This window comes from Dermatophagoides farinae, chromosome 1, assembly GCF_024713945.1.
Source record: "Dermatophagoides farinae isolate YC_2012a chromosome 1, ASM2471394v1, whole genome shotgun sequence".
NCBI lineage: Eukaryota > Metazoa > Arthropoda > Arachnida > Sarcoptiformes > Pyroglyphidae > Dermatophagoides > Dermatophagoides farinae.
Window position 1 is genome coordinate 6,786,671 of NC_134677.1, and position 16,700 is coordinate 6,803,370.

General features: G+C 32.0%; 6 protein-coding genes across 8 annotated transcripts; 4 read left to right on the top strand and 2 right to left on the bottom strand.

Annotated features, from left to right (window-relative positions):
- Positions 1–27: 27 nt before the first annotated feature.
- Positions 28–1,920, top strand: LOC124492286 (uncharacterized). Its single transcript, XM_047055145.2, has 3 exons — positions 28–254; positions 342–1,040; positions 1,111–1,920. Exons 2-3 carry the CDS (start codon positions 428–430, stop codon positions 1,731–1,733), a joined length of 1,236 nt encoding a protein of 411 aa, XP_046911101.2. The 5' UTR covers positions 28–254; positions 342–427; the 3' UTR covers positions 1,734–1,920.
- Positions 1,912–6,323, bottom strand: Rpn7 (regulatory particle non-ATPase 7). 2 transcript variants are annotated; one of them, XM_047055150.2, is made up of 3 exons: positions 6,043–6,323; positions 5,460–5,986; positions 1,912–2,663 (listed from the first exon to the last, which is right to left on the bottom strand). In XM_047055150.2, the coding sequence occupies exons 1-3, from the start codon at positions 6,251–6,253 to the stop codon at positions 1,974–1,976; spliced, it is 1,428 nt and encodes a 475-aa protein (XP_046911106.2). In that variant the 5' UTR covers positions 6,254–6,323; the 3' UTR covers positions 1,912–1,973. The 2 variants fall into 2 exon arrangements, with proteins under 2 accessions (XP_046911106.2, XP_046911103.1); XM_047055147.2 differs by lacking the exons at positions 5,460–5,986; positions 6,043–6,323 and adding an exon at positions 3,036–3,309 and having other exon boundaries at positions 1,912–2,975.
- Positions 3,394–5,363, top strand: RanBPM (Ran-binding protein M). Of its 2 annotated transcripts, XM_047055143.2 has the most exons (2): positions 3,417–3,534; positions 3,604–5,363. In XM_047055143.2, exon 2 carries the CDS (start codon positions 3,618–3,620, stop codon positions 5,115–5,117), a length of 1,500 nt encoding a protein of 499 aa, XP_046911099.1. In that variant the 5' UTR covers positions 3,417–3,534; positions 3,604–3,617; the 3' UTR covers positions 5,118–5,363. The 2 variants fall into 2 exon arrangements, with proteins under 2 accessions (XP_046911098.1, XP_046911099.1); XM_047055142.2 differs by having other exon boundaries at positions 3,394–5,363.
- A 16-nt stretch (positions 6,324–6,339) lies between the features above and the next one.
- Positions 6,340–16,636, top strand: Phb2 (prohibitin 2). The gene is made up of 9 exons (XM_047055148.2): positions 6,340–6,574; positions 6,637–6,718; positions 6,781–7,279; positions 7,686–7,837; positions 15,283–15,426; positions 15,498–15,604; positions 15,690–15,714; positions 15,780–15,991; positions 16,078–16,636. The coding sequence occupies exons 1-9, from the start codon at positions 6,445–6,447 to the stop codon at positions 16,410–16,412; spliced, it is 1,686 nt and encodes a 561-aa protein (XP_046911104.2). The 5' UTR covers positions 6,340–6,444; the 3' UTR covers positions 16,413–16,636.
- LOC124492284 (kelch-like protein 17) lies at positions 7,642–10,640 on the bottom strand. The gene is made up of 4 exons (XM_047055141.2): positions 9,914–10,640; positions 8,895–9,863; positions 8,649–8,830; positions 7,642–8,580 (listed from the first exon to the last, which is right to left on the bottom strand). The coding sequence occupies exons 1-4, from the start codon at positions 10,131–10,133 to the stop codon at positions 8,086–8,088; spliced, it is 1,866 nt and encodes a 621-aa protein (XP_046911097.1). The 5' UTR covers positions 10,134–10,640; the 3' UTR covers positions 7,642–8,085.
- On the top strand, positions 11,084–15,024 carry LOC124492281 (nonsense-mediated mRNA decay factor SMG8). The gene is made up of 6 exons (XM_047055139.2): positions 11,084–11,272; positions 11,328–11,514; positions 11,571–11,696; positions 11,759–13,841; positions 13,899–14,076; positions 14,142–15,024. Exons 1-6 carry the CDS (start codon positions 11,133–11,135, stop codon positions 14,467–14,469), a joined length of 3,042 nt encoding a protein of 1,013 aa, XP_046911095.2. The 5' UTR covers positions 11,084–11,132; the 3' UTR covers positions 14,470–15,024.
- Positions 16,637–16,700: the final 64 nt, after the last annotated feature.

Consider the following 16,700-nt stretch of genomic DNA (forward strand, 5'->3'; position numbering starts at 1 on the left):
TATAGTGTGTGTGTGTGTGTGTAAGAAAAGACAAAAAATTAATTGTTTACAAGTCATCATGTAATTCATATATCACATCTAAACAAAAATATATTTAATAAACAAAAATTCGAATACAAAGCTATGTCATGTTTATTGTATTGGTGGTGGGTGTATATTATTTGATATACTTGAATTATAATTGATATATTCTTGGCTTGCAATTCTATTGTTTTTGTTATGAAAAAATTGATTTAATCATTCAAATGTATACGGTATGACTCGAATGATTCTGAATTTTCATTAACCATATAATATATATAGTTATTATAAGGTCTTTATGATTTTTTTATTCAATTTAGATTTACCAATGAATGAATACCTGTTCATGTGGAATATATCGACAACAATAAAGTCGTCGATCAATTTTTTTTAATTAAATTATACTATGCCCAATAATCGTTATATTGGCCATCATCATCATCATCATTATCATCGTCATCACCAAAATCATAATCAACAACAACGACATCACATTCATCAACGACAACAAAACAACGATATTCATACAACAGCGACAATTGCTGATCCTTATGGAATCACTTTGATTGCCGCTAATCCTGTGAATCATAGCCAAGAGAATCATTTGGATGTTGGATTTCACAATAATCATCAACAACGAGATCAACTAAATAATACAATGTCGCAGACTGCACAAATTGTTTTATTACCGACACAAAATTTACAAGTATCAAATGGTTTCATTAATGAACATCATACATCAACCCTTGTACAAAAAACGACAGTTGCCGAACCTGTACAAATGATTTTGCCCACAAACAACGATCTTGTTGGCTCTTATCAGGTAGCTGCCGCAACTTTTCCAAATGTCAGCGTATTAGTACCGTCGACAATATTGATAGCCAATCAAAATGAATGCATATTAATACCACAACAACAAAATTCACAGAATATTTGTCAACCTAATCTAAGCTTACAGGTTGCATCTTCAAATAATCATCAACTATTCTATACCTCTCCAATTGACTCTTCATATGAAGGTAAGCTAAAAAAAATTAAAATAACTGAAATAAATTGTATAATAAAATTCTTATATTAATTATTACATAGCTACTAATGTTGAATATGAAGAAGTTCCACAACAACAACCTCAGGAAGAGCAAGAATGCGAAATCATTGCCTTGGACAATAACATCAGTGCACAGACCGTACTTACAGGAATAGCGATGACTGATCAAAACGAAACCATTCTAAATCATCAGCCTACTCATTTGATTAATAATAATTGTCAGATAATTGGTATTGTTCATAATGGTACTAATCAGGTTAGTATCCTGCAACAGCAACAACAACCACAATCTAGTTTGGTGCATTCGACATCGGTTGATCAAACCATCCAACAACAAGTACTATTGTCAAAATGTGTGGATTCTAATGATAGCAATAATAACAAGCAAAATCAACAATCAATGGAAATTCATACGAATGGCTATCAATATGATATGAATGAATTCTTAACTACAATTGCTGAACCATCATCATCAGCTCTAACAACAACAGTAACGAAAGAAAAATCCGATCCGGATCAAGCAAAAGAATGGCTTAAAGATTGTTTCATTGTAAATAGGGCCTTAAAAGCTTTGAAAAAAGCCAACAACAACAATTCAAATATTCAACAATCTAATGATCAGAACAGAACCGTCCAGATTATCAAAAGAAACAGTTATCAGTAAAAATTAGCATAAATTTCTTATGTTGTTGGTATTGAAGAATAGCCAAAACATTTTATTTCAAAGCTGGCCAAACTTCAATTCTTTTCTTCTTGAAAATCACCACTGTGATACATGACTTTATTCAAAGATTGTTTCTTTTTTTTCTCTCCATGAATGGATATAATAAAAATTGTATATCTTTGGAAAATTTATATATTTTATTTTATTATTATTATTTAGATAAAATTTTCTGTGTCATTTTCATATATTGATGACACGGCTAAGTTTTTGAATACGATTTAATAGAATATCGCCATGTTTGATACATGCCTGATACTGATGATTTTTGGCATCCGGCCGATTGGTCTCGACAATACCGTTCACCTTATCGATCTTACAGAAAAGTCTTCCAGCAGCAATAAAACGAGCCAATTCCTGATCGATGAAATTGACAGTGACACCAAAAGCATCGGCCATATATTTTAGTTCCAAACTTCGATACGATTCCAATAATTGATTATAGGCAAGAATACGCATTTCACGAATATAAAAACGATAATGTGGCTGAAACAATCGATCTTTTTTCATAAAGTATTCGATCCAGCAAAGTTTCTCAAAAAATTTACTGTAATTGCATTCGTATAGCGAAAATAGAAATTCGCGAAGTTCGGGATTTCCGTGAAGTACTTCCAAAATTTCAGCACCTTTTATGACATTTTTTCGGAGTTGAACTCTAGGCAAAGAAATCATGGCCGTAATAACAGTATAGGCTACAAACGTTTTGTAATCACAAAGTTCATAGCAAGTGAACGTTGAAATTGTGTCCAAAAAAAGTGATGCAGCTTGTTGAAAATCACGAATGGTGATGCAATAGAAACCTTGATAGACACGTAATCGATTTCGACGATCCCAATCACCACCTTCTTCAATGAGTTCTTTTGCTTTTTCAATGTTGATAGAAATCAATTTATGATCCAAATAAAAAAGACCAATACGGATAATGTGAAACAATAAATCTAAACGATGGCCCAACGACACTGTTTTATCGTAGGTTTTTCGAAAAGCAGACATTGTATTTTCTTTATCGCCAATCATACTATAGTATTCGGCTTTGGCCAGATTAGCTTCACGAACTTCCATTTCACCCAGATTTTTTTCCGCATCTTCAATAGCAAAATCAAATTCTTTAATTTTTTCATCATTCTTCTTTTTCATTTTTTCGTAAAGTTCTTCGTTAATTGGCCATTTTAAAGTTTCACAAACCTTTTAATAAAAAAGTAATCAGATAAAATTATGTAAGATAAAACTGGTTAAAAAACTGACCATTTTATAGAAAGGTGCCATGTCATTTTGAGTGATAGCATCCATAAGATTTTGTCGAATTGATGCATTATCTTCAATGGTTAATAAGAAAAGCCATTGTGATAGTTCCAAATTTGGATTTTTAGCTAAGCTTTCATCTTCTAGATTTTCGGCTGGCATTTTTGTTTATACTTATGGATCGCTTTTGAACAAGAATTTATAAAAAAATAAATCAAAAAAAAAAAAAAAAAAATAAAATTAAAAGACTCAATCGAAAATGATTCAGCGAAGTTTGATAAATGGAAGCTGTTCATAAAATCTATATGCACATATTCACCAAAAATCACCAGCAACGACATCATTATTGCAATAAAGTAGCAGTCAACAAAAGAAAAATACTCGGAACAATAGACAGCTACGCTTCTTGTTGTTTGTGATCTCGTTATAATAAGTGTATTTTATATTTATTATAATTTGGAATTTTAAAACAATAAATAATAGTTACATCATCAGCGTTTCGGTTGTTTAATTTTAAAAAAAAAATCTTTGAATAATAATCTAATAGATTTAATGTCGAATAATCCTTTAGTGCGAGAGTTGGTCATGGATTCATCATCATCTAGATCATCATCGCCCGTCAATCTGCCCAATCATCTTAATGCTGAACAGATTGGTCGGCTGAAAAAACTTTATCCATATACTGATCTAGATCAGATACCGAAACAATGGTCTTCCAAAGATAAAGCCAATTATATAACATTGTCGGAAGATGGTCTCAAAGTTCTTTATAAGGGTGTGGGCAAAACTCATAAAGATGCGGCTGCTATTCGAGCTTCAAATCCTGTACCTCTATCATGTCTACTTTATTATTATGAAGTCAAAATCATTTCAAAGGGTCGTGATGGATACATGGGTATTGGTCTGGCAGCTCAAGGTGTTAATATGCATCGTTTACCTGGTTGGGACAAACAGTCATATGGTTATCATGGTGATGATGGACATTCGTTCAATAGCTCCGGTACTGGTCAACCTTATGGACCCACATTCACCACAGGTGATACAATCGGTTGTGGCTATAATCTAATCGAAAATCTTTGTTTCTACACTAAAAATGGCCAAAATCTTGGAGTTGCTTTTGTGGATTTGCCTCAAGTATCATTGTTTCCAACAGTTGGCCTTCAAACGCCTGGTGAAGAATTGGAAGCAAATTTCGGTATCAAGCCATTTTGTTATGATATCGAACAAGACATATTCAAGTTAAGAAATAAAGTAACATCTTGTATAAATCTTTTCCCAGTAAATCACACTGAATGGCAACCGATGATCCATCATTTGGTACAATCATGGCTCATACATAATGGTTATTGTTCTACAGCACAAGTCTTTTCGGAATATACCAAAATACCGTTTAATGAAAACATTCAGAACGTAAAACAAAGGCTCAAAATACAACAATTAGTATTGAGTGGTAAGATCGGCGAGGCTATTCAAACAACAAATCGACTTTATCCAACAGTGTTGCAAGATAATCATAATCTTTTATTCGCCTTGAAATGTCGACAATTTATCGAATTTGTATGTGGAAACGATGATCTTCCCTTTTCAGCCAATGGCAATGATTGTAATGGAAACTCGGAAATGAAAATGGAATTAGACATGAATTCTGATGATAATGAAGATCTACCAGTTAATAATTTCAACAATCAATCAGAGGATAATTTGGTGCATAATAATGATGTAAATCACACATCGAATAATATTCACTCGTCCAATGATAATATTGATCGTTTCAAAATGATTCTAATGTTTGGTAAAGAATTGAATTCTTTGGCACAAAAATTGGATGCCGATTCAGCATCGAAAGAGATCAATAAGAAAATGTTAGAAGAGGCATGGTTTTTTATTGCATTCTCTGATCCCAATGAAGCTACTAAATACTTGAATCATTTAGATCGTGAAACCGTCTGTCAAAGATTAAACAATGCCATAGTCAATCTTAATTCGGGTACGCAAAAAGTAGCAATCGAAACAGTGATAAAGCATACAAAAGCATTAATAGGTTTGAATAATTATTGTGGTGCTTGGATTATGGATAATATTTGATCAGCTTTGTAATCATCATCATCATCATCATAATCATCGTCGATAGTCTTTTGTAATCATTTGCAAAAAATTTTTTTCTTTTTTTTTGACATTTTGCTTTTAATTACTCTCAGTGTAAACAAACTGGGATTCTTTTTTGTAATTAAAAAAAATCATCTCAATATTTCTATTGATAAAATTAATATTACACAATATGTAATAATTATACAGAAGTTTGAATATTAAATGAAAAAAAATCAAAGTTACTTAAATATCTTTCTTTTTATGATAAAAAATTTGATTAAATCGCGAAATTCGATTTTGAAGAGTATATTCATCGTTATTATCTTTTATATGCTTAATATCGATATCGGGAAATCGTTCCTGTAGATGATCCAGATCAATATTTGGAAATCGTTTCAGTAATTGTCGACAATAGAATTGTTGTTTCAATAACTGTGACATTCGACGATTTAGTTGAATCTCATTGAAACGTCGATTAAAATTGATAACATCGGCACCGAAACCAGGAGCATTGAATTTTCTCCATTCACTGTTCATCCAATATGGTATTAAATGTTCCGAACAGGCAATCATTCTCCAACGACCAAATATATCGCGACGAAAAACTCGACGCCTTTCAACCGGGCTACTGTCACCAACTTCAAGCTGCCAGTAAGCTCGATTTCTTTCTTTTATGACTTCTTCAATATTCTTCATACTATCTTCAACTTTAACCAATCTTTCTGGACTAACCATGTTTTCCACTTCATCTTTAGCAGCCTGTTCCATTGTCATTAACATGTTTCGTTCTTTATATAATATGTACCATAATTTATGTAAATCACTATTACTTTTGATACGAAGTTCTTCGATTCGCCAACCTCGACCTATTCAAATGAATAATTAATTATTTAAATCGATTGATAACGATTCATTTGATTACCAGATTTAACCTCTTCTTTAATCCAATTGTCGGGAAGATCAAAAAAAGTCATTAATCGTTTATTTATTTCTTCCGAACTTAATTCCATCAAATCGGCAGATTCTTGTCCGGATGTACTTGCAACAGCAGAAGATTTACTGCTCAGAAATTTTGCGGTTGAATTCAAAAATTTTCTTTGAATCAAAAATCGTATTTTTAATAAGGATGCCATTTTTTTGTAAATTAGCAAAAATTGTTATTTTGGTTCAAAAGAAAGGCATGTCCCCCTTCGGGATACGTTCTATTTGAACATTATTTGATGAACACATGTTCCCAATTTCATCACATCTTGAAGCATTTCACATTCTGTCCTTTGACAATTTTTTTGCTCGTTTTCTTTTTAATTATTGATCTTCACTAATTATGGCTGAAAAACTTGGTGATTTCATGGGAAAATTTGGCGGTAAAACCCCATCCGGTCTTGGCCTTGGTGCCAAATTATTGTTAGCCGCTGGTGGCCTTGGTTATGCTGCAACTCAATCCGTTTATACAGGTTTGGCTAATTCAATTTTTTTGTTTCGTTGATTTAATTTAAAATTTTATCATTCTGATTAGTTGATGGTGGTCATCGAGCGATAATTTTCAGCCGTCTAGGTGGTGTTCAACAGGGTGTTTACTCTGAAGGATTGCATTTTCGGTAAATTTTAAAATATTAAAAAATTTTATACACAAGCTAAAATAATTTTTTTTAACCAATAGCATTCCTTGGTTTCAATGGCCTATCATTTATGATATTCGATCAAAGCCACAACAATATTCTTCACCGACTGGTAGTAAAGATTTGCAGATGGTTAATATTTCATTGCGTGTTCTGGCTCGTCCGGATGCTTTAAAACTTCCACATATATATCGGGTTTTGGGCACTGATTTTGATGAACGTGTTTTGCCTTCGATTTGTAATGAAGTTTTGAAAAGTGTTGTGGCCAAATTCAATGCCTCACAATTGATCACTCAACGTCAACAAGTATCCCTTCTGGTTCGAAAACAATTAATTGATCGTGCAAAAGATTTCCATATTATTCTGGATGATGTTTCTCTTACCGAATTGAGTTTTGGAAAAGAATATTCACATGCTGTCGAAGCTAAACAAGTTGCCCAACAAGAAGCTCAACGTGCCCAATTTTTAGTAGAAAAAGCGATACAGGAAAAACAACAAAAGATTGTACAAGCTGAGGGTGAAGCCGAAGCCGCTCGAATGATATCCTTTTCACAATTATTACGATTTTTAATGATTTTATTTACTATAATGGTCTTTAATGATGAACTTTAATGGCATTTTTTCATAGCTCATCTTTCTGATTTGAGGTCTGATATCTTGGCGTCAAAACCGTAGGATTTAATCAATTTTGATGCTGTAAAGGGCAGACTACAATTTATCATCAATCTGAACCAAATGGTTCTGTTAGAATGAGTACATATAGTTATTTATGAAGCATTCTAGCTATGGTTCAATAAGATTGATAAACATTTAGATAGGAAAAAAATTAATCAAAAATGATTCTTTAATTCTTTAGTAATCTGATGACCATGTTTGCAATAGAATCAATCAAATCATTCCAATTTTTCTTTTTATTTTCCTGAGCTCTATTTTTTTCCGATTTTACTTAGGTGAAGCAATTTCCAAGAATCCTGGTTATCTCAAATTGAGAAAAATTCGTGCCGCCCAACACATTGCCGAGACGATTTCACAATCACAGAACCGAGTTTATCTGGATGCTCAATCATTGTTATTGAACATTGCAAGCAAAGATTTCGATATTAAACCGTCAGAAATTCAGGGCAAAAAATAAACAAATCAAATTAGTCAGAATTCAATTAAATATTTTTTGCAAAATAATGAAATGAAAAAATATCAGTTCTATTCATTGTCTGAATCATTAGCTACAAAAATAATGTGTTAGATTTTTTTTTCTACAACAAAAATATTAATAAAAAATCTAATTTTGATTTTTTTACTTCGTAATTTGTGCATTTCTCATCATTTTATCTAACTAATGGTTGTCATTAAATTGGTTTATTATCATCACTGTTACTAACATTACTTTCTTTGAAATTAAGATCCAAAGATTTTGTCGAAATGAGGGAAGAATATGGCGAAGACTTTTCCAGATTTGATGAATCGGTTAATGAATTTCGTAGATCACAACATTCAAGTTTAACAGCTCCTAGGCCACTTCGTCGTAAAATCATTGAATTATTCATTGACCATTTGTTATCTTCGGGTGTGTAGAATTCAACTGTATTCAAACTATTGCTGCCATCATTTCCGCCTAGAGCATAAAGTAATCCATTGATTTCGACTAATTCATGAGTGCTTCGTCGATTTTGCATTGATGATATATTCTCCCAAGCATTTCGCACTGGATCATATCGTTGGGCACTGGACATGCACAATGTTCCATCATTGCCACCGGCAACATAAATCTTGTTATCCATGACAGTTGCACCACAACTACTTCGTCGGCTTAACATCGGTGCAACTGCTATCCATTTTCCTTCCTATAGAAACAATAAAGGAAGGATGGATTTTAGCATCAATCTAAATTTATAATTCAATAATGTAATACCCTGGGATCATAACGTTCTACTGAAGCCAAATGATTAGCTCCATCAAATCCTCCAACCACGTATAAACTGCCATTCAATGCCAATAATCTGGTATAACGACGTTTGATTTCCAATGAATTGACCGAAAACCAAGCTGATATTAAAGGATCAAATCGTTCTGCACTGCTCAAACAATTGATTCCTAGATTTAAAGAAAAAAATTCATTTTTTTATAAAATAATTGTGTATTTGGAAATTACAGCTACCATCATATCCACCGACTGCATAAATAATGTTGTTGAGTTCGGCAACTCCATGACAACTACGTTTGGTTCCCATTGCAGTAGTATCGGTCCAAACATTTGTTAAAGGGTCAAAAAACTCTGCAGAAGACAATGTCTTTGATCCATTATTATATCCTCCAATGACATAAATATATCTATGCAAACAAGTAACACCAGCTCGAGATCTTCGTTGATTAGTGGGCGTGAATTCGAGCCAAGTATTATCCCTAGGATCAAAAAATTCACATTCATTATGAGTGGTAAAAAGTGAACCACCTCCAATCGCAAAAATAAATTCAGTCAAACCATCCGGTTTTCGATGTTGAGTTCGAGGAGAATTGCCTGAACGATTTTCAAAACTAAGATGATATTTCATGGCTTCAATGACTAAATCTTTAGCTTGATTATTTTCACGAACAAATGGTTCTGCTAGTATTTGGTTGATCAAAAAATTTCGTTCAATCAATGGCAATCTAACATGACTTAGAAGGGTGGGAAAATGTATTTCTCTTGATTTAGAATCATGTTTAATCCATCGAATGGTCGCATCGTAAACAGTTTCTTCGTCGGCCACATTTAAATGATTATCGGAAATTAGACTAATTATGCCTTCATATGAAAGCGATAAAAATTCTTCAGTCAATGAGACTTCTTGGAAGTTATCGAGAGCATATTTAAGCGAGCAAACTTGAAGTTCCTGACAACTGTGAGTATCAGCAAATTTTCTTATACCTAAACAATTAGACGGATGCAATTGGTTGAGTAGGAATCGGCAGCATGTTTCACGAATAATCATTAATTGTAATAAACTTGAAGCCGGTAGTAAGTTCAAAACATTCGCTTCGGTTATGGTCAATTGACCCGTATAGATGAATTCGATCAATAATTTCAATGCGTTCGGATCAATTTCACGGATTTCAATATGAGACATACTTTTCTCTATCATTTCCGCTAAATATAACTAAATTTAGGATAAGTAAATTTTTTCATTCATTACTTACAGTTAAACATTGCATTGAAATATGCGCTGTTAGCAGCCAGAACCACTTTATGAGCCAGGATTTTCGTTCCAGCAACTTCCAAAGTGATATCACACAGTTGACCAATCTTTCGCATTTCGTTCATTGCAGTGAAAATCGTGAATATGTGACTAGTATCTTCAAAGTTCATCTGAGTATTATGGCAAATATTGTCCCTACTTCCGGTCAAGTTTTCCATCATTTAAATCGATTATTATCGATGATTATCATTGGTGTTGGCAGTATTTTATTTGGACTTAAAATTTTTTAGTCAATGTTGAAATAGAAATGAGAAAACGTGCTACTTTAAATATCACGAAGTTAAATGAATTCGAATGTCGTGGTTCGATGATTCAAGACTGGCTGCATGATTTTATTTTCTCCATGGTAACGTAAAACATCTTTTTCTATAGGACAACAATTCTCTACAACATGCTTGTTATATAAAGAGTCTCTCCAACTATCTCATATTATTCTCGACATTTATTCTTGCATTCATTATATTACAACCAGGCCTTTATATCCATAGAACCAGAATGATTCCCATCATAAAGTGAGTGAGTACCAACAAAGAAACCGTGGCTAGGCGGTGTCTAGATTTTATAGCTATAGGGAATTCAATTTTAGTTTCAAATATCCAACACAACAACCAAATGAATCAACAAATACAGTATACACTTTTACATTAGAATTCAAGGTGAATGCCCCCAGTAGCACCCAAATTGGGTAAATCTTTGTGTGTATGCAATATCGAAACATTGTATCACAACTTATTCAATGATATATAGCCTGTCGTTTTTTTTCAATGCCATTTTGATTCCGAGACAAATTATTAAAATATATAGCATCATCTATTACAAGTTATGGATCATGTGACTAATATATCATCATAAAATTTCCAGACAATCTAAAAATGGAACTCATTAATTCTCTACTCTTAAATAGTAGATATTTGGTTCATTTTTTTCCCAACAACGAACAAGGAATTATTTCCGTTATCATTATCTACAAATGTTAGCTCAAACAACCTTGATATGAATAGATAAATGGCCTTGTCAAACTTTATTGCCATATAAGTTTTAAGCGCCAAAAAAGCTCATGTGCAATGAAATTTCTGTAATAACTCGATCGGATTCATTGGGTTCCAATAGTGTTTTATTTTGCATGCAGAATATCCAATATTTATCAACAAATCATCAACATGAAGTCCGAATCGGAAATTAAGTTTTTAGATTCTTTGATGAATTCGCAACTTAATTTAGATGATGATGATTCGAAGCAAAAATACGTTGCTTCTACTAGAAATTTTTCTCTCTTCTCCGTTGAAGATTCCAGTTTAAAGTAAGTGTGAGATGAATAATAAATTCAAGTTTTTAATTTATTTAAATTTTATTAGAAATGTTATGAAATTTATTGAAGATCAATCGACTTCTGATAAATCAGATCGTGTTTCTATCGTTTCAATCATTGGAAAATCTGCTCTACATTCTTGCAATGCCAAAGCCGCCTGTATTCCCGAATGGATTGAACAAAATTTATTCAATTCTAAACTTCTTGATAAAAGCTTATTATTGAAAGATGATGTAAGTTATTTCTAACATTATCTATCATTTTTAATTGATAATTACCTTTTCAATAGTTCGTACAAATTGATGGATACTATGATGTAAACAACCGAATGATTCTTCTTCATTTGACTTCAGTTTTTGATACATGTGCCGTACTTGATATTTTTGAAGACCTGGAAAAACAATTCATCGAAAAGGTAAATGAAAATGAATTCGTATTTTCAACATTCTTACCAATAGAATAAATTGCCTTATTCAGGGTTTTCTTACTATGTGGCCTAATCTGCTGACCGATTTGTTCAAATCAATACTTATGATTTTCTACGTCAGTAATATCGTCATGATAACGAACCCTTCCCCTCGATTTGACATTGGTTGCATTAACATGTTGAGAATAATTGATTCGACTAGAATCAAATTACAGCCATTTGTTTCAGAGATGTTAAGCTCTTTCAATAAGGTTTCAAGCAATATGATGAAAAACATGTTTATGCCACAACTCTTGTTCATTTTTGAAGCGTATAATGGATATGATTACATAAATGATTCAAATATCAAATTCTATGTCAAACAACTTGAAGAACAGATTGTCAAACTATTTCGTAAAACTCGGTTGATCAATTCGTTGTTTACGATTCCATCATTGAATTCGTTTGTCTTTATCGTAACCAAAACATCAACAATAATCAATCATGATGAATATTTCTTTGAAAAAATTTTTAATCGTTGTTCGAATGATAATTTTGGTATTGATGAAAACTGTTCAACTCAATATCGGCAAATGGCACAGGAAAATTTGTCATTTTCAAATTTTATTTTGCCTCACATTAATTTACTTATGAAAAATTCAAAAGATTCTGTGAAATCTAATGAATTGGTCATCAAAGTGAAGATATTTTTCAAATTATTCATAGCATTCAAAGAGCTTTTATTCAAGCAAACATATCCAGGCATTAGTAGCGAGAAAACAAAGAATCTGCAAAAGATTTTAGATTCTCTCCACTCAACATTGGACATCGATAATCGTTTTTCTGAGGGTAGATGTTCCAAAATGGTTGCGAATGCTGTCATTTATTACAAAGACAATTTGCCGTCACATTATACTCGTGAAACTCATGAACGAAAACTATTATTAACTCTACAACATTTTACAATGCAATCAAGAGGTCCTGCCATTTACAAGTACATCAAAATGATTCAAAATGAATGTACATCATATTGGACCAACGGCCATAAAATGTGTGAAGAAATGAGCCTTACCGGAAATTATTGTACCAATAAAATTCATCGATTACCACATGATGACTATTGCACTGACCAGCCTTCATCAGAAACAGAAGGATCGGTAGCCGAATCCAGCCAAAACAGCAGTAATGCTCCTGTGATGCCGCATAACAGTATGATAAAAATGATTTCTGCTTGCGATTGTGGTCGCCGTCAGGGAAATCGCGAAGATCCATTTACAATCAAAGCGGCAAATTATGATTTTTATCTTAAAATGCGATACAAATGTCACACATGTCGTAATATAGCAAGATATAAATTTCATGTCTACGACTCAAATGTCGAGATAGAGAATTTAAGTTCCAGTCAGAACATGACTGGAACTAAAAGTGAAAATTTACGTGATAGTCCACTTATGAAAACGTTCAACGATGCCGTACTATCTCAAGTAGAATATGAGGATATTGATGAAAAGAACGATGCAGATGTGGAAGATTCTGGCGAAACTCAACAGAATGATATCCTACTGAGTATAGATAATCTTTCAAATAATGGTGATTCTATTTCATTCAATAACGATGAAAATGACTTTAGTGCCATCGATGATGTTAAGAATTCAAGATCCAATGAAAATGATGAATCAAATGAAAAATCGACCGATAATAAAAATGATAGTTCACAATATGGTGAATCTGAAGAATCGTCTGATGATATAGCAGAAGACGAAGAATTTTCCAATGAAAAAGAATTCCTCAGTGACGACGACGACGAAGATGATGATGATGAAGAATTCCTAAACGAAGAGCAACATTCTCCGACAACTTCATCTTCAACTAAAGAGATACTTGACTTGAAAACATTGCCAACAATGATCCATACATTGTTGGGTGTAGATAATAATTTACCATCTCGTTATGCCTCTTGGTCATTGGTTTGTTTCGGTTCGTCCAGTATTTATTCACATAATCTTGGTATACAAGATCAACAAGGATTCGTCAAGGGTTCTCATTATTTGTTACCATGGAATGTCACAGTTATTTTGCAACATTGGAAAAATATGCCACCTCTTTGGGAAGGTAAACGTCCACCCGGCATCAAACATAAGAAAACCGTTAGAGGTATTTAATCCAACTCAATTGTTAAATTAAAAAATAATTACATTTTTATGTTTATAGATGGAACACAATTCACCGTGAAAATTTTCATCGGTGTTGAGTACGAATGTTTTAATGGTCATCGATTTATTGCATCGAAACCGGATCAAATCCTTAAGACTAATACATACAAATTTAAAGAAACGGCCGAATCAATTGCAAAGAATGATATGCCATTATATATGCATTGTGTTTGCAGGTTTGTCTCTAATCTAATCCATTTGAAAAATGAAACCTAAGATAATCTGTTTCTTATATTTCTAGTCGTTCAACGAAACCATGTGTTGCACAGTTGATGCGAATCCATATTGTCACACCAAAAGCTCCAATTAATGTGACATTAAATCCTATGATTCAAGTGACACCTAATGCAAGTCTTTTGTTTTATCCGGGAAACAAAGAACCAATTCGATTGACTCAATCAACATATTGGGTATTACGTTTACCAATGATTTATGGTACCGATATTGATGGACCATTCAGTTTTCCTAAAGAACCATTACCATATTGTCGCCTTTTGAAAGGTTGTTATAGTATTGCTGATCAAATTGTTGGCCATCATAATCATCATCATCATCGTTATCATAAATAATCATATATGAATCGCTTTAGAAATGTTTGAACTTTGTCATTTGATTTGTTTTTTGGACTTGTGATTTGCGCGCAAAATTTTTCTATATATATATGATTATGACATCGATATCAAAATCAATATATAGATGGGCCTATGTGAAATCGAGAACATCGTATATGTTGCCATATATTCATGTGACGACGTTTTTTTTAAGAGGCAATCCCGCGTTTGGAAAAAATCTCTCAAAGTACATGTGTGCGTGATGTATGTAATTGCGTTGGTGTGAATCATATGATTTTGCCTTGAACAAAATATTGTTGTCAGCACGAGAGTATTGTATGTGTGGAACTTGCTTTTTACTCTTGCTCTGTTTTTTTTTTGTTTATGATGTTGATTATCAAGAATTAGAAATGCGCACTATCACTAAATGATAATGACAAAATATCATGAAACAATAAACAAAAAAATTAAAAGACATTGTCAACAACAAGATCAAAACATTTGCCATAATTTTTATGCTGAATGAACAAATAATAAATAAAAATATTTTTTTTTTGTTGCTGCCAAATGAAATTTTTGTTGTTTGTTGTTGTTGTTTTTTTTTGATCGTCATCATTATCAAGTTCATTCAATGTAATTCGTCTGGATTAGCAATGTGAATTTTTAAGTCCATCTAGTCCCATCAAGATATTATTAAATTTCAACCATGGATGTAAAGAATTTTATTAATGAAAAAATTGAAAATCTTATTCATAGAATCGATGTTAATCGTGTACAATCATTTTTTAATGTTAATTCATTTCGCAATCGTATTCCATCATTGCATAATGGTGATGAAAATCAAAATTCACAATCTTCATCATTCAGTTTGATCTCGAATTTCGAATCTCAATTAATCGCATTGCAAGGTATTTTAATATGGGAGAAGCCACGCGATTCAATTCTAGCATTGATCACCTTTACCTGTTTTTATTGGTAAAAATATTGAATAATTTTTTTGTTGTTGTTGTTGTCAATCATTTAATCAATCATATTTCATCTGAAAGGATCGTTGTATTATGGCAACCACGTTTATTATCGGTATTGGCAACTTTAGCATTCTGTTATCATTTTTATGAAATGTGGATCCGTTATGTTTGGCCAGAAATTCGTGGTAAGTTTTGTGTTATATACACATTTTTTTTGCTTTGGTTATTTCTAATTTATCAAATTTTTTTTTCATTTACAAATACAAAAAGCTCCTACGGTTCCAATTAAAGAAAGGTGTGTGTAGATATTTATTTAAAAAATGTTTATCGAATAATCACATTGATAATTATCATTATCAGCTGGACGACGGTCAATCCTAATGTAATGAGTGCTCCGGAAATTAAATCATGTTTTGCAAGAATAAAACAATATATGACAAATGTCATTGATCGAATCATTGAGTTTAGGAGAAAATCTCATGGAGTTTTTTGTTGTTATTCAGTGTTCTTTTTTCTTTGTTTCTATTATATTGGCCATTTTATTCCCGGCGTTTTGATTACATATTTAACAGGTAAGATTTAATTTTTTTTTTAAATAAATTATGTTATATTTACATCTTTATTGTTTGTCAATTGTCAAATACATATATGTAAACAGCTATAATACTATTTTTAACACCCGGATTTTTGGCACACATTGTACCTAAAAATACATTGGCAATAATTGTATTCAATATTGGCGACGACGAACATCAACAAACAACACAAGGACAACAGCCATTAAATGTTTCTTCCACCGAATATTCTAATAGTTTGGACGATAATAACCTTGAATTATCAAGTTCAACGGCATCGAAAAAGAATTTATTATCAGGTTTTATGATTAATGACGATGAAACCAATGAGAATCATTTTGATGAATCATCCGAATCAACGGATTCAGATTTTGTAATGCTTTCTGATTCCGAATTGAATGATGTGTCACCATATTGACTATTATATAATATTGAAGTTTTTTTTTCTTTGGTTAAGAGTTAGATTTTATTTTGTTTGTTTGTTATTGATTGAAGCAAAAAAAAAAAATTTGTAAACGATAGTTTCATAAGAGAAAAAAATTTCTAGTGTCAAATGTGAATTGTATCCAGTATTTTTTTTTCATCAATAATATCAAAATGGATGTACTTTCATAATGAATAAAATTATTATTGTTGTTTAAATTCTTTTTTTTTTTTTTTTTGATCATAAAAGAAAAAATAAAAAACGAAAATCATTTTAAATGTC